This window comes from Zalophus californianus, chromosome 5 (assembly GCF_009762305.2).
Source record: "Zalophus californianus isolate mZalCal1 chromosome 5, mZalCal1.pri.v2, whole genome shotgun sequence".
Classification (NCBI taxonomy): domain Eukaryota; kingdom Metazoa; phylum Chordata; class Mammalia; order Carnivora; family Otariidae; genus Zalophus; species Zalophus californianus.
The window spans coordinates 33,416,544-33,439,926 of NC_045599.1; the positions used below are offsets into that span (position 1 = coordinate 33,416,544).

The 23,383-nt window shown below is 44.4% G+C and overlaps 1 protein-coding gene across 1 annotated transcript; it reads right to left on the reverse strand.

Moving 5' to 3' along the window:
• Nucleotides 1–484: 484 nt before the first annotated feature.
• LOC113928823 lies at nucleotides 485–9,603 on the reverse strand. The gene is made up of 10 exons (XM_027604958.1): nucleotides 9,544–9,603; nucleotides 9,352–9,468; nucleotides 5,169–5,302; nucleotides 3,883–4,091; nucleotides 3,727–3,810; nucleotides 2,548–2,602; nucleotides 2,405–2,475; nucleotides 1,812–1,976; nucleotides 861–1,019; nucleotides 485–786 (listed from the first exon to the last, which is right to left on the reverse strand). Exons 2-10 carry the CDS (start codon nucleotides 9,441–9,443, stop codon nucleotides 625–627), a joined length of 1,131 nt encoding a protein of 376 aa, XP_027460759.1. The 5' UTR covers nucleotides 9,444–9,468; nucleotides 9,544–9,603; the 3' UTR covers nucleotides 485–624.
• Between the last annotated feature and the right edge of the window lie 13,780 nt (nucleotides 9,604–23,383).

Here is a 23,383-nt window from a genome sequence, read left to right on the forward strand (position 1 = left end):
ATTGATATTCCTTCCTGTCATCTCTCCTCATGGCCAGAGGAACATGAGGCCCTGCTCCCATGGGAGAATACCTAGTAAACTTAAAAAAAATTTTAAAAAGAAAAAAAAAAGTGAGACCTCTTGGAGAATCTTAGGAAGTAGGGCAGGGTTTGGGAATCTTTTTTTCTTTTTTCTTGTTCTTTAATAAGCTCTCTAATAGATTCCAATGCACACTGCATCTTGTGAACCACTATGTGCAGTGTAGAACTATGGCCAACCAGGCTTGAATTTGAATTCTGGCTCTGTCACTTATTAGCTGACTGTCCTCAGGCAGTTACTTAACCTCTCCAAGCTTTAGTTGCCTTACCTCTGAAATGGGGGTCAAATGGCACCTATCACTATATAGGGTAGTGGGAAAGGCTAAAATGAAGTTGTGGATATTAGGCGCTTAACAGGGACTGACACAGTGAGACCTGGTTTAGTAGTAGTGTTAATTTATCGATAACGAAGTTTAACTTGGTTATTGAGTCCCATCTCCCTCTCCCTTCTAGGCCCCTTAATAATGAAGAGAAAGGAAGCCGACCTTGCAGGATTACTGATCAGATTTCTCCCCAGGGCAGTAATCTGGCAATGACTGGCCTCAGTCTACTCTACTCCCTGCCGAAGCTGCTGGTTCTGGGCTTGGAGCTCCTGGTTCTGCATGGCCAGGTTGATGTTGTCTTGCAGGACACCAGCCAGCAGGCTTCGGTGGTGATGCTCTGTGGTCATGGCCTGCTCCTCCCACAGCCTTCGCCAGGCTCGGAATACCTGTGGCCAGGTTCAGAGATGTCTGTCAGTCAGCCTCGGAACCGTTTCAAGGCCTGCCTTCTGACCTCACTGACCTGCAGCATATGACGTGTCTGAGCTCGGGCAGCCCGCACGTGCAGGTCATAGAGGGCTGCGAGGTCCCGCTCTGCAGTATTCTGCTCTGCCTGAAGGGCCTCCAGCTGGAGTCTCAGCACCGTCTGCTCCCGGGGCCATCTCTGCCTCTTCTTGGAGGCCTTCAGTGATAATGCATAGTCTTTGTTCAGTGCCACCTGTGTGCCAGGCTCTGTTCTAAACACTTCATGTGTGTTATTTCATTTTATCGAATGAAAACCATATGAGGTAGTTGCCATTTTAGTTTTCCAAATCTGGTAGATAGATTTGGAAACTGTGTATCAGAGAAGGGACCTAACCTCGCCAAATTCACATGGCTAGTGAGAGGCAGAACTGAGATGACACATGCCTTTCAGTGGTTCACTGTCATTCTTAGGGTAAAGTCCAAATCAGAGGCATGGCACACACTGGTCTCTTTAGCCTCGCCTTTGACCCTGCACCTGTCAGGCCCCACCAGATGGACGATTTGCAATACCCAGACTACTTTGCCACTGCTTCCCTCTGGACTTTTGCTCATATAGTATTGTCCTCAGAACATCCCCACAGACACAAGTTTTGTTTCTTAATTTGTTCAAACAAGTTATATGTACTCTGCCTCTATGTGATAAGTACAGACTGCCCAATTCAGCCCCGTGAATTCCTTTGGCTGATTTGTTTTTTGTCTCAGCTAATGTCATCGTCTGTGATCCACTCCAGCCTGGGTCTGGCACACCTCTCTGTTCCCGCAAGCCCTTAGCTCCCTTCATCACAGCACTTTAGCACTGAAAATGGCTTCATCTGTCCCCCACAAAGCTGTGAGGACCAGGAGAGAGGGTATGGCCCACTCTGTTGTGCCTGAGGCTGGATCCCAGCCCCCAGCACAGTGCCTGGACCAATTAGAAGAAGCCTCAGGTCCCCTACTTGACCCTCCTTACCTCCTCTCCAGCCCCCAGGCCTTTGACCTGGTCACCTGCCACCTCCTCCTCCTGTTCCAAATGCTTCAGTTCCTCTTGGATCCATATTTGGTGCTGTTCGTGCAGTCTCTTCCTCCGTGCCTGGGCCAAGAAGAACTGCAGGGCCACATCTGGGACCTGCCAGGGCTAGGTGGCATTAGTCTAGACTCAGCCAGAAGCCCATGTGTGTTCACAGCCTTGGGACTCAGGGTCCAACTTTTCAACAAAACCTCACTACCAGGGCTGCTCCTAGAGCGCATCCAGGACCTAACTGGCCTGTAAGAGCCAGGAGCCTGGACAGACACTTGGAGGTCATAGGGAGAAAGGAGAGGTATTGGCTCTGCCAATAGGTGCCATGGAGGCCTGAAGGATCCTATGCCCCTAATGTGACCCAGTAGCAAAATAGCCTTCCCGTGCCCCTCCCTTAGGAATCACATAGGCTTTTGGGTCTTCTTTTTGCCAGAAGCTCCATATTTCTCCCTGATGTTGGGGCAGGGAAGCAGTAGACATATTAACTGGGCTCTGCAACTCCACTCCCCCAACATCTTCAGCTGTTCTGGGGCACGAGGTATTACCTGTTCCTCAGAGTCCCTAAGAGGATGATTTTGGTGGAGCCCAGTTCCTAGAGATGCTGTTTTTCCTACCACTGGAAGAAAACGCAGTTAAGCCCAGTAAGGGTGGAGAAGACACCCAGCTCCACCCCAAGCCCCAAACCCACCTTTGGGCTCTCCCTGGAAGCCTGGGCTGTGGGTTGCTGTTGAATCTGTCACCTGCTGAGAATATTGTAGGAGTGAGAATTCCATACCCTTCCTCCCAGGATAGTGTGAGCTGAGCTCAGGGCTTTAAAATCAGACAGATCGGGGTCCCGGCCCTTTCTCTCCTCAACTGTGTGACCTCAGGCAGGTGACTAGTCTTTTGAATCCATGTAAAATAGAGCTGATGAAATTTGTAGAGAGCATGAAATAAGACAAGGCACCCAAAGCACAAGTGGCAGGCACTGCTCAATAACTGGGAGCTTACGTGCCTAATTCCCAGAACTCAGGGCTGTAAAAACAAGTAATTACAAAAAGGGAAGGACCCGGAGGCGGACAGGAGCAGCACTCCAGCCACACTGCGGCAAATCCTGGAAGACAGTGCCCTCTTCCGCACAGGAGAGGCCATGCATTCTAAACGGATGCAAAAATACCATATTGAGTCTAAAGACTAGGGTATGTTTGCCCCTCTGCTACCTTTGATTATATCAGTGACCCTGAGATACTCAGATCCCTTCTCTGAGCCTCAGTTTGCTCACCTGAAAAATGTAAGCAATGTTGTCTTCTCTGCTTAAAAAAATTCTATGGTTTCCCCTTCAAGATGAAGTCCAAACATCTCTAATGAATTTACAAAGCCCTTTATGACCTGGCCCCTACTTCACTCTTTAATCCTTCTCTCTTGACTCTTCCTCAAGCTATGCTCCAGCAAAATGAGCAGCTTGCAGTCTCCCAAAGAGATCAAGCTCTTACTTATTTCTGAGACTTTGCCTGTTATCTTCCGTACCTGGAATGTTCTTCACTCATTTTTCCTGGCCACCTCCTTCAGGAATCAACTTCCATGAAATGTTCCCTCCTTCTCTTGCCAAGACTAACTTAGATGCCCCATAGAACCCTGTGCTGATAAGGCCTTCAGAGCACTGATCATGGGGTTATAATGGTTTCTTTCCAGAAACTATAAACTCCATGAGGACAGGGATTTCCCAGGGTCTACATAGCACTGTGCCAAACACATAGTGAGAAGTCAATAAATGTCTGGGAATCAATAAATTAGTGAATGAAGGAAGGGCCTCCTCATAGTGCTCTCTAAACAGGAGAAGAAGGCAGACATCAATGGGGCTCCTAAGAGGTTGAACAGGAAGACCTACCTGTAGTTCTGGAAGCCCCACAGCCTCAGCTTTTACCCTTTCGAGCATCCGGTGTCCTGGGTGCCGGCTCCAGGCTTTTACCACCTATGGAGAGAGGGTTCAGGGTAGGCTCCAGCTGTTGCTCTCTCAGGCACCTCCAGGCCTCACCTTGCTTACCTGCAATTCTCGCAATGCCCTGCCCAACTGGCTGAGCCCACTGTCTGTCAGGCTGTCTCCAAGGAGGCCTGAACGCAGGCTCTTCAGGCCAGCCCGGCGGGCCTGGGCCTCCGCTACAGCATCCCACAGGGTGGGCCTCACCTGTTTCACCTGCATCCTCCTTCTCTCGGCCCCCAACAGAGCAGCCCAGAGCAAGCTCAGGGAGCCACCTAGTGAGGGGAGATTCAGAGTGAATCACTCCTTCTGGATTCCAAAGCACGCTGCCTGTAATACTTGTAATTTTTATTATTTATAAAAATAGCTAATACCTACCAGGCGTTTACATGTGCTTGATGGCACTGTGCCAAGGCTTTTCATGGATTCTCTTTTTTTATCCACATAACACTCCAATGGGGCAGCAACTCTAATTTGTCTTACCCCCACATTTTCCAGATGAAGCAAAATGAAGCTCAGAGAAGTCAAGCAACTTCCTGGTGAGTAGCAGAGCTGAAACTTAAGTCCAGTTCTGTCTGACATTAAGGCCTGGGCCCTTAATCATGATACCAAACTGGCCAGTGGATAAACACACTTTTATCCTTCACTGCTTTATCCTTGAGGGCATGAACTGCCCTATTTTATCCTCCTCTCTCCACAGGCCTTGGTACAGTGCGTGGTCTGGGAGCATATTAGCCAAATTAATGTGTGTTCATTAGTTTTGGAGACAGAGAGCCAGGCTCTTTTTATTATTATTATTATTATTTTATAGAAAATTTCAAACATATACAAAGTACAGGAAACCCATCTATTTATCACCCAGCTTCAATAATTATCAACTCTTGACCATTCTTGTTTGATCTATACCCTCCACTTGAACCCCCCCACGTCTCTGACGTCATACCATTTCACAGAGGCCTGATTTTTAATAAGTGTGTGAAAACAGGCAAGTTCTTTCCCTCCTTTGATCCTCCCTTTCCTCATTTATAAATTAGGCTTCTCTCTCTTTCCTCATCTAACTTAGATGTGTCTCATGGGCTTGTGGTAAGAATAAAAGGCATTAGTATAAAAATACGTGGTAAACTGTTGAAAGTCTCTGAAGGGTGAGGGGTTGCTTTTCTATTGGCCCGGCCTCTGAAGACTTTGGCAACCTAACCATCCTGGGACCTTTCTGAATCCTGGCCCTCCCAGAGGGTTAGGCTCTCTCTGGACTGCAGTTGGGGCTGCAGCTGATTTGGTAAGAGGGTGCATCAGGCATAAGTCATATCCCAGAGCTTCCCCCAAGAACCCCACACCCTCCCCGCCCAGGCCACCTTGAGGGTCCAGGCGAAGAAGAAGTCCGCTGTAGTTGTTTCCTTCCAGGAGCCGTGAGACAATCCAGGGCAGAGAACCCTCCACCTGCTCACCAATAACCTTACCAGCCAACACCTGCAGCAGGGGGCAATCTCTACCAGAAGGAGGGAGGAAGAAAGGAGATGTCCACTGGTGGATGGGGAAAGAAACTGGCCCAAATCACACCCTGATGAGAAGGTTGACTATTCCAGTAACTTTTGGGCACCACCAGGCAGATTTGCAACCTTGCATAGATCTTTATTTTATTTTATTATTTTTAAAATTACACAATGTATTCTCATAGTACAAAATTTAATTCATCTATCTGATAAGGGACTTGTATCCAGAATATTTAAAGAACTCTTACCCTCAATAATAAAAGGCTAATCACCCAGTTTAAAATGGCAAAGCAAGGTGACATCCACAAAAATGGCAGGAGGGAACTCTGGGAGTCTGTCTATTGCCAGAAACATCTGGCAAAAATGGTCAGAATCAACCTTCCTGGAATTCTGGAGTACAGTCAAAGGTTTACAGCAACCAAGTGAATGCTTCACTGGGAGAAAGCCAACTTAAATATGTTGAGATCTTTGTGGTGTTTTAACTTACCCCAGCCCCAACCTCCTCCCCAGCACAGAGGTGGTCTTGAAGACAAGAGCCCACATTTCTGGTGGGGATACTTGGCTCTGGAGGGAGCTGAGCAGATCTTGTTCCCAAAGAATTGTGTTTGTTGTTTTGACTATCTAGGGTTTCCCCCAAAGGACTAACAAAAAGGGCTTCCCTTTGTTTCACTTACCTTGGAACTCTCTCAGGGCAGAACAGCTATGCTAGAGAACAGTCCCTCAAAACATTGCAAGATGAAAGAATGAGCAAAAATAACAGTTGGAGCAAACAATAAATGCATGGAAAGACTGGGAGGAAAAGTTGGGAAGTGAGATTTGGGGGGAATAAGGAAAAGTCCCCCACACACTAGGGAACTAGAAAGCCACACACATGCCCAGGGCAGGATGCATGCTGAGAAAACACCTGAGAAGATCATAAGTTTTCATTTATGGATGATTTTTTCAGCTCAGTGCAAGCAGGAAGTGAGGCTAAGGCAGAGCCGTAAATGGACTGGCCAAGCACAGAAGGACTGACCCAATACAGAGCCAATCTATGGAATGTTGGAGATTTTTTTTCTTTTTTCTTTTCTTTCTCTTTTTCTTCCTTTAGAAAAAAAAGGGGGGGGTTGGCCCCAGCAGTTTAAGGAATTCAATGTCAGGTCACTAGCTAACCACCGAGATAATGGAGACTCCAGTGACCACAAAGAAAACAGTCTGCAAAAATTTTTTGAAACAGTAATTAAGCAAGCAGATAGCTGCAGCCCACAACAAGCAACAATGCCAATCCTAGAGAGGATGGAGAATTTGGTTTTCAGAGTTATCACATTATCATACCAAAAATGTCAGAGCATTAAGGAAAAGAAATGGAGACTTAAGAGACCAGCACAAATAAATAATATAATCTTTATAAAAATAAAAATTCTCAAATTGGTCAGTTTCCAACCAAAAAGGTATCAGGCATGCAAATAAACAAGAACGTATGGCCTACAAGGGGAAAAAAATTTTAACAGAAACTTCCCTGAGCAAGTACAGACATTGGATTCACTACACAAAGACTTTAATTCAACTATCTTAAATATGCTCAGAAAACTAAAAGAAATCAAGAAAATGATGCCTCAATGAATAGAAAATATCTATAGAAGCATAGAAATTATAAAAAGGAACCAAGTAGAGGGGCACCTGGCTGGCTCAGTTGGTGTAGCATGAGGCTCTTGATCTCAGGGTCATGAATTCGAGCCCCACGGAGGGTGTAAAGCTTACTTTAAAATAAAATAAAATAAAATAAAATAAAATAAAATAAAATAAAATAAAATAAAATAAATAAAATAAAATAGGAACCAAGTAGAAATTCCAGAGCTGAAAAGTACAGTAACTGAATTCATAAATTCCCTAGAGGGCAGATTTGAGCAGGCACAAGGAAGAACCTCAGCAAAGTTGAAAATAAGTCAAATGGAATTATGCAGTCCGAAGAGCAGAAAGAAAAAAGAATGAAGGAAAATAAGCCTAAGGGATCAGTGGATGCATCAGATGTATAAACATACGCAGAATGGGAATCTCAGAGGGAAAGAGAGAGAAAAGGGGGCAGAGAGATTATTTGAAGAAATAATACTCAAAAATTCCCCCAAATTATATGAAAGACATTAATCTATACATCCAAGAAGCTCAACAAATTCCAAGATGGATAAGCTCAAAGAGATCCATGCCAAGACACATTATAATCAAACTGTCAAGGGCGCCTGGGTGGCTCAGTTGGTTAAGCAACTGCCTTCGGCTCAGGTCATGATCCTGGAGTCCCGGGATCGAGTCCCGCATCGGGCTCCCTGCTCAGCAGGGTCTGTCTCTTCTCCCTTGGACCCTCCCCCCTCTCATGCTCTCTCTCTATCTCATTCTCTCTCTCAAATAAATAAATAAAATCTTTAAAAAAAATCAAACTGTCAAAAGCTAAAGAGAGAATCTTGAAAATAGCATAGGAGAAGCAACTTGTTATGTACAAGTGATACTTCATAAGACGAGTTTCTCATCAGAAATTATGGAGGCCAGGAGTGCCTGGGTGGCTCAGTCAGTTAAGCATCTGCCTTCGGCTCAGGTCATGATCCAAGGTCCTGGGATAGAGCCCCACATTGGGCTCCTTGCTCAGGAGGGAGCCTGCTTCTCCCTCTCCCTCTGCCTGCCATTCCCCCTGCTTGTGCTCTCTCTCTTTTGCTCACTCTTTCTCTCCTTCTCGCTCAAGTAAATAAATAAAATCTTTAAAAAAAATTATGGAGGCCAGAAGGCAGTGAGATGACATACTTAAAGTGCTATAAGAAAAAGCCTGTCAAGAATGGGAGAAGATATTTGCAAATGACATATCAGATAAAGGGCTAGTATCCAAAATCTATAAAGAACTTATCAAACTCATCACCCAAAAAACAAATAATCCAATCAAGAAATGGGCAGAAGGCATGAACAGACACTTCTGCAAAGAAGACATCCGAATGGTCAACAGACACTGAAAAAGTGTTCAACATCACTTGGCATCAGGGAAAAACAAATCAAAACCTCAATGAGATACCACCTCACACCAGTCAGAATGGCTAAAATGAACAAGTCAGGAAATGACAGATGTTGGTGAGGATGTGGAGAAAGGGGAACCCTCCTACACTGTTGGTGGGAGTGCAAGCTGGTGCAGCCACTCCGGAAAACAGTAAGGAGGTTCCTCAAAAAGTTGAAAATAGAGCTACCCATGACCCAGCAACTGCACTACTGGGTATTTACCCCAAAGATACAAATGTAGTGATTCGAAGGGGCACCTGTACCCTAATGTGTATAGCAGCAATGTCCACAATAGCCAAACTATGGAAAGAGCCAAGATGTCCATCAACAGATGAATGGGTAAAGAAGATGTGGTGTAATGAGATATTATGCAGCCATCAAAAAATGAAGTCTTGCCATTTGCAATGACATGGATGGAACTAGAGGGTATTGTGCTGAGCAAAATAAGTCAATCAGAGAAAGACAATTATCATATGAGCTCACTGATATGAGGAATTTGAGAAACAAGACAGGGGATCATAGGGGAAGGGAGGGAAAAATGAAACAAGATGAAACCAGAGAGGGAGACAAACCATAAGAGGCTCTTAATCTCAGGAAATAAACTGAGGGTTGCTGGAGTGGAGGGAGTGGGAGGGATGGGGTGGCTGGGTGATGGACGTTGGGGAGCATATGTGCTATGGTAAGTGCTGTGAATCGTGTAAAACTGACCTGTACCCCTGAAACAAATAATACACTATATGTTAATAAAAAAAAGAAAGAAAAGAAAAAGCCTGTCAACTAAGAATTCTCTAGCTGGGAAAATTATCCTTCAAGAATGTGGGAGAAATTAAGGTATTCCCAGATTAGTAAAAGCTGATGGAATTCATTGTGAATAGACCTGCCTTACAAAAAATGCTAAAGGAAAGAGTCCTTTACCGTGTCAGAGGTGAGGAAAGGAGACTCTGGGGCTGGCCTGGGTCTCTGCATCCATATTTCAGATCCCCACCCCCAACCGCCACTCCCCAAAGCAGTCAGAAGACCCCATCAGACTTACAGGGCTCTGGGGAGCTGCAGGATCCTCAAGGCCCCTCGCCACATGCCCTGGATCCCAGGCTCCTCAGAAGGATCAGGCCCTGGGCAGGACATGGTGACAGTGAGCAGAGAGCAGGCCCTGTGGAGGAGAGGGTAAGATCAGGCCAAACACCTAAGGGATGGTGGGAGGTGACAGGTGCCCTCCCATCCTCACCTGCCTTCATCCCCTGCAGCCTGTAAGTACAGCTCCAAGGCAGATCTTGAGTCAGACACCTCCACTTCACTGGCATTTTCTACCACCCTGGAGGAAGGGGAGCCTGAGCTCAACTCTTAAGGGTTGAGCACCAGGGTTCTGCCCAGCCCCCCAGAACCTCTTCATGGGGAGTCCATTTGCGATCCCAAGAGCCTGTTAGAATCGTCCCCAAGGTTCCAAGCTCACAGTACATCCCCTAAAAGCCTCTCATCTTCATGATCTCTTTTTCCCTCCTGTCATCTGCCCAGTGAGGGAAATAGGCTAGTTGGGATTTCTCCCATTTTACAGATGGAAAAACTGAAGTTCTGCTCAGTGAGATGCTCACATCTCCCAGGATGATAATGAGTGAGTTGAAGAGGCATAGACGGGTAGGGTAAGAAGCGTGAGAGGGCTGGGGTTATGGGATGCAGGGAAGAGGATGAGAGGGCGTGATAAGCATGACCCCAAGTGCATGGCAGTGGGGAGAAACCTCCAAGGGCTGGGTTTGGGGGTGTCAACCCTGCTTTAAGACAAGCACCCTCAGATCCCATTGGGCCCTGGACACTCACAAGCCTAGGGGGGACACATCTAGCACTGACAGGTTCTCTGTCCCTGGAGAGAGCATGTCCCGAGTCCTCCCACTGGGGCTGAGCTGGAATCACGCAAGCACAACACCGGTTACAAACAGAGTCTTTCCCGGACTTCAGCTCACACGGTCCTCCCACCGGGGCCCTGTGGGCCAACCAGGGCACCAAAATTCAGCCATTTGAGGCAGGAAAAAGGAGGCCTCAGAGAGGCAAGCCTACGCTGATGAGAAGCTGAATGAGGCCAGGCTCAAGCTTTTCTGGCTGCTCATTAGCCTCAGGCATTTTCTGCAGCACTGCCAGGGCCTTGGCTCCCAGGTCTCCCCTCCCTGCAGGGTCTCACCTGCACCAGGCTAAGGGTAATAAGCACAGGATCAGGGTCCCCGTGGGGCAGAGCTTCCTCAAACAGCATCTGCAACAGCTAAAGTGGAGAAAGGGGTTCCATAGGGATGCAGAAAGGATGAATCCGTACTTCAACATTTCCTGAGGGTGCAGTTCTTCACCCAGTTCTGTGCTATGGGCACAGTGTCCGGGACAGAAATAGCCCCGGCCCTCATGGTTCACAGAGAGCCAGTCAAATGAGTAGACATTTTCAGTGAGACCTGCTGTTTCCTATGGCAGGGGCCTATGACAAGTTTCTGAAGCTGCTATTTTGATTTGGGGGGCATTTTCATGAAGCCCTAAAAACAAAACTGTCAAGTTTATTATCAGTATTATGAAAAACTGTGAAGATTAGACTCCCTGGATATTTGATCTTTGCACACCACCCCTCCCTGACCCTCACCCCCTTGGATCCCAGCCTCCAACCTTCCCCAGCCTCTTAATCACTGCCCAAATTGGTCCTGGCAAAACATTCTGTATGGACTGCAGTGCACTATAGGAACCCCAAGGAGGGGAACCTAATCCAGCTAGGAAGGGGAAGGCAAGTTTCTCAAAGGTATCCAGGAGCCTTGTGAAACCTATGCCGGGTGGCTCCTCTGGGACTCACCTGAGGTACGAGCCGGGGTGTCTCTGCTTCCCGACCCCGAAGCAGTAGGGCTACACTGTACCCTCGGGCCACCAAGCCTAGTGTGGACTGGACTTGTGCTAGCAGCTCCTGCTCAGCCTCCTGCAGGGGACGCACAGACATCTCCTGATCTCAGGTGCCCTGACCCAGTCTGTCTGAGCAAAGGGCTTGGGAAGCACTCAGCACTGAGCACTGAGCACTCTAGGATCCAGGAGCCTAAGGACTCCCACGCTCCTCCCATCTCCCTACAACCCCCCTACCTGAGCAGCATCAGAGCCCAGCACTCTGTCAAAGGTGATGCATTGTTCCTGTTGGGGGGGCTAGGCTCAGCATTGTCATTCCCATCTTCCCCAGCCCTCACCCACACCCCATCCCATTTTTACCTGAGCGTCTAGAGTGCCCGGCTGAAGCAGGCAGATGCTCTTGGGCCCCTCCAGAAGGAGTGTGGGGCAACAGGTCTCCTCAGGGCCTAAGAAAGATGGGCTGTATATCAACTCTCATGGGGAAAACTGCCAGGACTCCTAGGTCCTGCTCTCAACTTTGGCCTCAGTTTCCTAACCTAGGGTACTATGCACAGGATCAGAGCCCCTGAGAAGCAGAGCTTCCTCAAACAGCATCTGCAGCAGCTAAAGCTGTAAGATGACCTCCTTCCCCTCTCCCAAGGGGCTCCCCCAGGCTGCACTCCCTCTAAGAATGAATGTGTAAGGACCTCTTACCTGATCCTCTCCCTCGCTCTACTTCCACCACTATAGTCAGCCTGGTCTGGGGGTTGCCCGTGAGGGCTGGGGTCACTGAGCTGTCCTGGCCCAAACCAGCCCCTGTGCTTGCTGCCTCTCCACACTCCATGGCTTTCATGCCTCTCAGATTCCTCTCAATAATTCATCTCCCTGATCTGAGGGCTCTGGGGAGGGCCTCTAAATAACAACTTATCAAAGGAGGTGGCAGTCCCCTCTTTTCTTTCTTTTTTCTTCCTTCCTTCCTTCCTTCCTTCCTTCCTTCCTTCCTTCCTTCCTTCCTTCCTTCCTTTCTTCCTTCCTGTCAGGAATGAGGGTCCTGACAGGGTTAACCTCTTTCTTTTTCTTAAAATATTTTATTTATTTATTTAAGAGAGAGCACGCGCACAGACGCACAAGTGAGGAAGGGGCAGAGGGAGAGGGACAAGCAGACTCCCCGCTGAGAAGGGAGCCCAGCTGGACCCCCAAGATCATGACCTGAGCCAAAGTCAGACACTCAGGTGCCCCAACAGTCCCCTCTTTTCCGAGTCAGAACATTGCATCAGATTCTTCTTTTTTCCTCTTTTGAAAAATGTCAAACACATACAAACTGTAGAGAGAACAGTATGATGATCCTCCAAGCAACCAACTTCAGCAATTATCAACCTATGGTCAGTCTTTTCTCTTCTGTTCTCCTCCCCGTTCCATAGCAAATCCCAGACATCTTATGTGTCATCTATAGCTATTTCAGCTTATATTTATAGAAGATAACTACCCCTTTTTTAAAAAAAAAAATGATGGCTTAATTTGGTGAGGATGCAGAGAAAGGGGAATGCCCTTACACTGTTGGTGGGACTGCAAACTGGTGCAGCCACTCTGGAAAACAGGATGGAGATTCTTCGAAAAGTTAAAAATAGAGCTACCCTATGATCCAGCAATTTATCCAAAGGATACAAACATAGGGATTCAAGGGGACATGTCTTCCCCAATGTTTATAGGAGCAATGTCCACAATAGCCAAACTATGGAAAGAGCCCAGATGTCTACTGACATATGAATGGATAAAGAAGATGTGAGATACACACACACACACACACACACACAATGGAATGTTACACAGCTCTCAAAAAGAATGAAATCTTGTCATTTGCAATGACGTGGATAGAACTAGAGGATATTAAGCTAAGTGGAACAAGCCAGTCAGATTAAGACAAATATCAAATGATTTCTCTCATGTGGAGTTTAAGAAACAAAACAGATGAACATAGGGGAAGGGAGGGAAAAATAAGATAAAAACAGAGAGGGAAGCAAACCATGAGAGACTCTTAACTATAGGAAACAAACTGAGGATTGCTGAAGGGGAGGTGGGTGGGGAGCCAGGGTAACTGGGTGATGGGCATTAAGGAGGGCATTTGGTGTAATGAGCACTGCATGTTATATGCAACTGATAAATCACTAAATTCTACCCCTGAAACTAATAATATACTATATGTTAACTAAATTGAATTTAAATTTTTTAAAAGATTTTATTTATTTATTTGAGAGAGAGAGAATGAGAGATAGAGAGCACGAGAGGGAAGAGGGTCAGAGGGAGAAGCAGACTCCCTGCCGAGCAGGGAGCCCGATGTGGGACTCGATCCCGGGACTCCGGGATCATGACCTGAGCCGAAGGCAGTCGCTTAACCAACTGAGCCACCCAGGCGCCCCCTAAGTTGAATTTAAATTTAAAAAAATTTAAATAATGGCTTATCAAGATATAATTCATATACCATATATTTTACCCATTTACAGCGTATATTTCAATGGCTTTTACTATCACCATTTTAGAGCATTTCCATTACTTTATAAAGAAACTTGGTTTCCTTTATTATCACCTCCCTAACCCCACCCTACTACAATCACTAAACAACCATTAATCTATTTTCTGTCTCCATAGATTTGGCTATTCTGGACTTTTCATATAAGAGGAATCACAGTCTGTGTTCTTTTTGTGACTGGCTTCTTTCACTTGACATAATGTTTTCAAGGCTCATCCATGCTATAGCATGCATCAGGACTTCTTTCCTTTCTTTTTTATTATTATTATTTTTTTTTAGGACTTCTTTCCTTTCTATGACTGAATGATTTTCTTTCCCCCCCACCACCTTCCTCGTCCCCTCCCCCTCCTCCCACTGAATGAATGCTTTTCCACATAGAGGTGAAATGACTTCTGTCACCAATTATGCAGTTTGGCCAACCCTGAAGGCTAAGAGCACGTCTCCACAAGATTGCCCTTACTTCAGACACTAGTTTCAAGCTTGGGGTCCCCAGGTCTTCCTCATTCTGACCAGCTAGTAAACTTTTTAGGTGTTCCCACTATTCCTGCAGGTTCCATAATTTGCTAGAATGACTTACAGAACTCAGGAAGGCACATTATACTTACTGTATCTGACACCAATTCTCTGACACCAACTGGGTGTCCTATATATATATTTTTAAGATTTTATTTATTTATTTAGCAGAGAGAGACACAGCGAGAGAGGGAACACAAGCAGGGGGAGTGGGAGAGGGAGAAGCAGGCTCCTCTATGAGCAGGGAGCCCAAAGTGGGGCTCAATCCCAGGACTCTGGGATCATGACCTGAGCCAAAGGCAGACGCTTGACTGACTAAGCCACCCAGGTGTCCCAGGTGCCCTATATTTCAATCCAATTTTGACACTAACTACCTGGAGTTACCACCAGTTCCCACAAGGTCCTCAACAAGACTGCCCTTATTTTTTATGACAGCCACAAGTGGGGTCCCCTAGTTGCTTGCACGACTGTCTGACTTGGCTACAGATTTGGGGGTTCTGGTAACTACCCTTCGGAGTTCCATAATTCACTAGAATGACTCACACAACTCAAGAAGGTGCTCTACTTATGATTACCTTTTTATTATAAATAAACAACTAGGGGCACCTGCGTGGCTCAGTTAAGCGTCTCTCTTCGGCTCAGGTCATGATCCCAGGGTCCTGGATCCAGCCTCGCATCAGGCTCCCTGCTGTGCAGGAAGCCTGCTTCTCCCTCTCCCACTCCCCCTGCTTGTGTTCCCTCTCTCGCTGTGTCTCTCTCTGTCAATAAATAAATAAAATCTTAGAAAAAAATAAACAATTAGATGAAGAAGTACATAGGGCGAGGTCTGGAAGGGGCCTGAACACAGGAATTCCTGTTCCTGTGGAGTCAGGCTATGCCACAAGAGTTATTTTTAATTGAGATTTCATTATGTAAGCATGTTTCATTAAATCACAGGCTATGTGACTGAACTCAACTCCAGCCAATTACATGGCTGTTTTTTTCTGATGAGCAGCCTTCTCCATCCTGAAGCTATCTAGGGGTCCAGCCAGAAGTCACCTCATTAGCATAGCAGAAAGACTCCTATCATTCAAGAAATTCCAAAGGTTTTTGAAGCTCTGCTCCTCCAGCTGGAGACAAAGACCAGATATATTCTTTATTATATCACAAGCCATTTGATGGTTTTTCACCAAGGATCCCTTACAGCAAAAGGATCATACCTGTTTGATTATCTACATTTCATAAAGTATTTATATAAGAGAACAATAATAAAAACATGAACGGTAGTTCCCCCTTATTTATGGAGGGTGTATTTCAAGACACCCAATAGATGCCTAAAACCACAGATCGTTCCAAACCCCATATATACTATGCTTTTTCTTATGCATACCTATGGTAAAGTTTAATTTATAAATCAGCCACAGTAAGAGATTAACAACAACAATAATAAAATAGAACAGTTATAACAATATACTGTAATAAAAATTATGTGGATGTGTGTTCTCTCTTTCAGAATATCTTATTGTTGGAGCACCTGGTTGGCTCAGTTGGTTAAGCATCTGACTCTTAATTTTGGTTCAGGTCATGATCTCGGGGTAATGAGATCAAGCCCCGCATTTAGCTCCATGCTTGACATGGAGGCTGCTTAAGATTCTCCCTCACTCTCTCCCTCTGCCCCTCCCCCTGCTTGCTCATGCTTGGCGATCTCTCTCTCTCTAAAAAAAAAAGAAAGAAAAGAAAAAAAGTATCTTACTGTACTGGACTCACCCTTCCTTCCTCTTCTTGTGAGGATGTGAGATGATCAAATGCCTACGTGAGGAGATAAAGTGAGCTGAATGATGTAGGCATTGTGACATAGCCTTGAGGAACTGAAACTGCAGAGATAAACTGTAGCTAAGGGGGTAACGAATTTATGTATGCGAATTCGTTATATATGACGAATTATGTATGTATAACATTTGAAGGAATCAGTGTGGGGTAGGCATAGGAGGCTGTTAATTAAATTTCTCAGTCTATTGATATTATAATCTTAGCAACAATGCCAGTGGTACATTATATCTCATTATGTAGATGCAATACAAAAAGTAAGAGTAATTAGTCCAGTCCATTACTCTATTTTGTGATCAAAATGTCTCCCAGGGCAAGGCTACCCAGGTTTGCAGTCTTCCATTTTAATCTGGTCATACAGTTGAGTTGAACAGTGCTGCTATGAACATTTTGGTACAAAATTTTGTTTACATATCCCTTTTCAATCCTTTTGCATATATACGTAGAAGTAGTATTGCTGGATCATATGGTAATTATACATTTAACTTTTTGAGGAACAGCCAAACTGTTTTTCACAGTGGCTGTCCCATATTACATTCCCACCAGCAACATGTGAGGGTTCTTATTTATCCACATTCTCATCAACAGTTCTTTTTCTTCTTTCTTTTTATTAGAGCCAAACTAGTGGGTGTGAAGTGGTGCTTCATTATGGCTTTGATTTGCATTTTCCTTAATGACCAATGATTTTGAGAATCTTTTCACATGCCTGTTTGGCCATCTGTATAGCTTCTTTGGAGAAATATCGATTTAAGTTCTTTGCCCAGGTTTTAATTATTGTTTGTCTTTTTGCAGCTCATTAATGAAGAATGATATTAAGCATCTTTTCATGTGCTTTTCAGGCATGTGTATAGTTTCTTTGGAGGAATGGCTATTTAAGTCTTTACCCCACTTTTTACTTGAATTGTCTTTTTTTGTTGATGAGTTAAGGAGCTGTATATATATCCTGGATACTAGACCATTATCAGATATTTAATTTGCAAATATTTTCTCCCGTTTTGTAGGTTGTATTTTCATCTTTTCGATAATGTTCTTTGATGCAGAAAAGTTTTTATTTTTTTTAAGACTTTATTTATTTATTTGACAGAGAGAGACAGTGAGAGAGGGAACAGAAGCAGGGGGAGTGGGAGAGGGAGAAGCAGGCTTCCCGCAAAGCAGGGAGCCCGATGCGGGGCTCGATCCCAAGACCCTGGGATCATGACCTGAGCTGAAGGCAGACACTTAATGACTGAGCCACCCAGGCACCCTGAAAAGTTTTTAATTTTGATGATTTTCAGTTTATTGGTTTTTTTCTTTTGTTATTCTTGTTTTTGGTGTCATATCTCAGAATTCATTGCCAGATCAGAGGTCATGAGGATTAATTTTTGTGTTTTCTTCTAAGAGCTTTATAGTTTTATTTTTTTAAAAAATAGTTTATTTTTTCATTTGACAGAGAGAGACACACAGAGCAAGAGAGGGAACACAAGCAGGGGGAGTGGGAGAGGGGAAAAGCAGGCTTCCCACGGAGCAGGGAGCCCGAAGCAGGGCTTGAGCCCAGGATCCTGGGGTCATGACCTGAGCCGAAGGGAGACACTTAACGACTGAGCCACCGAGGTGCCCCTGAGCTTTACAGTTTTCATTCTTATATTTGGGTAATTGATCCATTTTGAGTTAATTTTTGTATACAGTCTGAGTTAAGGATACAAATTAATTCATCTGTATCTGGATATCCAGGGGTCCCAGTGCCATTTGTTTGAAAGATTTCTTCATTGGGCACCTGGGTGGCTCAGTTGGTTGGGCAACTGCCTTTGGCTCAGATCATGATCCCGGAGTCCCGGGATCCAGCCCCGCATCGGGCTCCCTGCTCAGCAGGGAGTCTGCTTCTCCCTCTGACCCTACCCCCTCTTGGGCTCTCTCTCTCTCACTCTCTCTCAAATAAATAAATAAAATCTTTTAAAAAAAAAGATTTCTTCATTGAATGTTCTCGACGGCCTTGTCAAAATCAGCTGTCCATAGAAACATGGGTTTATTTCTGGACTCTCACTCCTCTTTCACTGATCTCTCTGTTTGTCCTTATGCCGGTTTCACAGGGTCTTCATTACTATTGCTTCACAAAAAGCTTTGAAATCAGGAAGTGTAACCCTCTAACTTTGTTCTTGTTTTATAAGATTGTTTTGTCTACAGCATCTGTGGAAATTCCATATGAACAAAAAGCTTAAATTCTTATAAGACATTAATTGAATCTGTGGGTCAATTGGGGGAGAATTGACATCTTAACAATATTAAGATCCATGTATGTGAGATGTTATTCCATTTATTTAGATCTTGTTTAATTTTTTTCAACAGCATTTTGTAGTTTTAGGAATGTAAGTTTGCTCTTCTTTGGTTATATTTACTCCTAATAATTGTATTCCTTTTGATGCTATTGTAAATGAAATTTTTTTGAAATTTCATTTTCGGTATGTTCATTGCAAGTGTATAGATATAAAATTGATTTTTGTACATTTGGTGCAAGCCAAGCTACTCATGCTGTTTGACAAAAGTCCAAGTATAGGGGACAATCCTGAAAATCAGGAGACTCCACAGCTGGCTCCTCCTACTTCCTTTCATTTTATTTGTGGCAATCTTTATAATCATGGGATTTTTTCTGGGGTTTCATGATAAAATGATTTATAAATTTAGTTATGCCTCTGTAAGCAATCACAATGAAACTGATTCCCAAAAGGCTGACGATGGGCCAAGAAGTAAAAATACCCAATGTCCTCCAATCCGTAATTCATCTAACATGAACAACGCGGAGTTCTTTAATAAGTTTCGCTTAAGGGAGCTGTTGGATCCAGGCCCAGTAAAAGTCCCTATTGATGAGATTCCTCGGGCACCACTGAAACATCAGAGTTCTAGGAAAGGAAAATCTCATGTCATTCCCACAGTACAGGGACCTCCCTATGTTACTTTGATAGGATAGGGTGCACACATTGTAAGTTGCCTTGGGAGCAAGAATAAACTTTAGATAATCTTTAAGCAAGAGTAAAAATATAACTTTTTCCGCATTAGCACACACTAGCAGATAGGTTACACTTCGTCTCGCACGGTCACACTCTGTCTAGTACCTAGTTTTTAAATCCAAAATGATTTAAGATGATTGTAATAAGATGTAAAAAATAAAATCACATGTTATGAAAGAATGGAAAAAACAAGGAAATATTCTAATGTATAAATAAAGTCCCTCTGAGGCTATCAGTAGGAGATGCTTGCAACCTGATCCTGTGTCTGTGTCTCCTCACTCGCCGACACTGTCCTTTCCTTCAAGGACCCCTCCCCTGCTGGAGCTGGACTCTGGCATACGTTGACCTTGTATCTTACAACTTTATTGAACTTGATTAGTTCTAATATATTTTAGCAAATCCACAAGTTTTTTTTTAAGATTTTATTTATTTATTTGAGGGAGAGAGAATGAGAGAGAGAGAGCATTAGAAGGGGGAAGGGTCAGAGGGAGAAGCAGGCTCCCCACTGAGCAGGGAGCCTGATGTGGGACTTGATCCTGGGGCTCCAGGATGGTGACCTGAGCTGAAGGCAGTCGCTTACCCTACTGAGCCACCCAGGTTCCCCTCCACAGGATTTTTTAAATATACATGATCATAAAATCTATGAATTTAGATAGTTGTATTTCTTGCTTTTCAAACTGGTTGTAATTTATTTCTTTTTCTTGAGTAATTACCATGGCCAGAATCTCTAGAACAATGTCAAATGAAGGTGGTAAGGACATATATCCTTGTTTTGTTGCTCATCTCAGGGCAAAAACACCCAGTCTTTGATTATTAACTATGATATCAATTGACTTTTTTTTTGTAGATGCCCTTGATCATGTTGAGGATATTCCCTTCTCTTCCTAGTTTGTTGGGTGGTTTTTTTTTTTTTTTTTTATGAAAGATGTTGGATTTCATCAGATGCTCCTGTGTTTATTTTAGATGATCGTGTTTTTATGTTTTATTCTGATATATGGTGTATTACATTAACTGATTTTCAGATGTTAAACCAACTTTGCATTCCTGGGATAAATCCCAATTCGTCATTGTATATAATTCTCTTTATACATTCTTCTTATAAATTGCTGGAGTCAATTCTAATATTTTATTGGGTTTTTTTATTCATATTCATAAGGGAAATTGGACTGTAGCTTTATTTTCTTTCTTTTTTTTTTAAGATTTTATTTATTTATTCAGGAGAGAGAGAGAGAGAGAGAAGCAGAGGGAGAAGCAGGCTCCCAAGGATCAGGGAGCCCGATGCGGGACTCGATCCCAGGACCCTGGGATCATGACCTGAGCCGAAGGCAGACGCTCAACCATCTGAGCCACCCAGGCGCCCTGTAGCTTTATTTTCTTGTGATTTTTCAAGCAGTCTTTCTTAAACATTACCACAATATCATACCTATCACATACAATACCATACTTAAAAAACACTAGTGATTTTTTTTATATCCTCAAAGATCCAGATCAGTGTTCAAATTTCTTCCATTGTCGGTAATTTGAGGTGGCTTATAAAGAGCCTCTCCTGATTTAGAGAATAAGGGGGTTCTGATTTTGATAAGTAGCAGGGGCTTGTTGGAGAAAAGAAGACTCGGTGGGAAAGAGCAGAAACTCTTGACTCAGGGTATAAGAACTTCTGAGAAAAAGAATTGACGTCTGTTTGGTTCCAGATGATAGCACAGAAACAAAAGAGGAAGCTATAGGGAGACTTTTTGGCTCAGAAATGGAAGTCCTATGACCCCAGTCCTACTCTTGCAACATACAATTCATCACACCACACCAGATATCCAAATTCATTGTACATGTGGAAGTAGAACTGTTGCTTCTCCTTTTTTTTTTTTTTTTTAAGATTTTATTTGTGGGCGCCTGGGTGACTCAGATGGTTAAGCGTCTGCCTTCAGCTCAGGTCATGATCCCAGGGTCCTGGGATGGAGTCCCGCATCGGGTTCCCTGCTCCTTGGGAGCCTGCTTCTCCCTCTGCCTCTCTCTCTCTCTCTCTCTCTCTGTCTCTCATTTTTTGTCTCTTTTTTGTCTCTTTTTTTTAAAGATTTTATTTATTTATTTGAGAGAGAGAATGAGATAGAGAGAGAGCATGGGAGGGGAGGGTCAGAGGGAGAAGCAGACTCCCTGCTGAGCAGGGAGCCCGATGAGGGACTCCAGGATCATGACCTGAGCCGAAGGCAGTTGCTTAACCAACTGAGCCACCCAGGCACCCCCCACCTGTTGCTCCTCTTAAACCATGCTTCACTCCTTGTTACTTCTTTCCCTTTCTAGGGCACATTTTTCAGCCTTGCCCTTATCAACACAACCTGCTCAATCCTTGGGTCTCAGTTGGGCTGCCCTGTGCACACACCCTCAATTTTGCTCTGCCAGTTTTTAAGTTGTTGTTTTTTTTCCCCAGAAGAAATTGTTTCATGCATAGCTGTAGATTCAGTGTATCTGTGGGAGAAGATGAGTTCAGAATCTTCCTGCATCACCCTTTTGAACAAGAACCTCTACCCACCCCCAATTTTGAATGTATGAGCCCTCCTCCTAGGCTGCTGTACACTGTCAGATCAGAAAATGCCACATGCCTTGTGACTGGAACTGTGACACATACTTTATGACCTCCAACCTCAGTTAGAAAAATATTTTTATTTGACCTTAATGAAGCAAAACACTAATCAGTTTTTCTCACTTACCTCATGGCAGCAACAACGCCTCAGCCTGCTCTTTCCATTCATTCAATCAATTTTTTTAAAGTTATATATTTATTTTGACAGAGAGAGACACAGCGAGAGCAGGAACATAAGCAGGGGGAGTGGGAGAGGGAGAAGCAGGCTTCCCACGGAGCAGGGAGCCCGATGCGGGGCTCGATCCCAGGACCCTGGGATCATGACCTGAGCCGAAGGCAGACGCTTAACGACTGAGCCACCCAGGCCCCTCATTCAATCAATTTTTTAGTAAAGATTTATGGAGCACCTACCGTGTGCCAGGGACTGTCTTTGGGACGAGAAATTCAGAAGTAAACAAGATTGACACTGCTGCTGCTCTGAGCAGTTGTCACGGAACTTCCAACACAATACTCAACAAACAAAAAAAGGCACAAATAAAGAAGATGATTCCAACTGAGATTAATGCTGTGAAGAAAATAATGTATAATGTTTGTGATCAGGATAACGAGGCAGGAGGGGCTCCTTCAGATGAGATAACATTTAAACTGAATCCTGAACAGTGAGGTGCCTGCCATAGAAAGATCTGTATTTAGAGCTTCAATTTGGTAGAAGTTCCATAGTTTCCTGTACCGCAGGACCATCTTTACCCAAATACCCTGCCTTCCAGCTGGTGACTATAAGTTGACTGCTTGTGTGCTTATCTGAAGGCCAACCCCTTTTACTGGTGAATTAGGTACCAGTCCTCTTCTACCTATTCAAGGACATTCCTCCGCAGGACTCTCTTCTTTCTCCTATATCATCAAGTTCCTTTTCTACTGAATTAGTCCCAAGCTATTTCTCTTATCTTAAAAGCCAATTAACATGGGGTGCCTGGGTGGCTCAGTCAGTTAAGGACCTACTCTTGATTTTGGCTCAGGCCATGGTCTCATTGTCGTGGGTTGGAGCCCCGTGTCAGGAATCTGCATGAGATTCTCTCTCCCTCTCCCTTAGCACCTCCCCCCACTTGCACGTGCATGATCTTTCTCTCTTTAAAATATATAATCTTTTTAAAAAATCAATTAACGTAACACCATACTCAATAGTGAAAGACTGAAAACTTACCCTCTAAAATCAGGATCAAGACAAGGATGCCGACTTTTGCCACTTCTATTTTTTTAAAGATTTATTTACTTATTTGAGAGAGAGAGAATGAAAGAGAGAGCACAGGAGAGGGGGGAGGGTCAGAGGGAGAAGCAAACTCCCCGCTGAGCAGGGAGCCCGATGTGGGACTCGATCCAGGGACTCCAGGATCATGACCTGAGCAGAAGGCAGCCGCTCAGCCACCCAGGCGCCCCTTGACACTTCTATTTAACATGGTGGAATCCTAGCTAAAGAAATTAGGCAAGAAAAAGAAAAAAAAAAGTAAAATTATCTCTGTTCGCAGGTGACATGATCTTATAAGTAGAAAATCGTAAAGAGGGGCGCTGGGTGGCTCAGTCAGTGAGGCGTCCAACCCTTGGTTTCAGCTCAGGACATGATCTCATGCATTGCGGGTTCGAGCCTCTGATGGGCTCCGTGCTCAGTGGGGAATCTACTTGTAGAGTCTCTTCCTCTGCCCCTTCCCACTCACTCATGAGAGCTCTCTCTCTCTCTAATAAATAAACAAATCTTTTTTGTTAAAGAAAATCATAAAGATTCCACACACAAAAAACTGTTAGAATAAACAAATTAAGGAAAGTTTCAGGATAC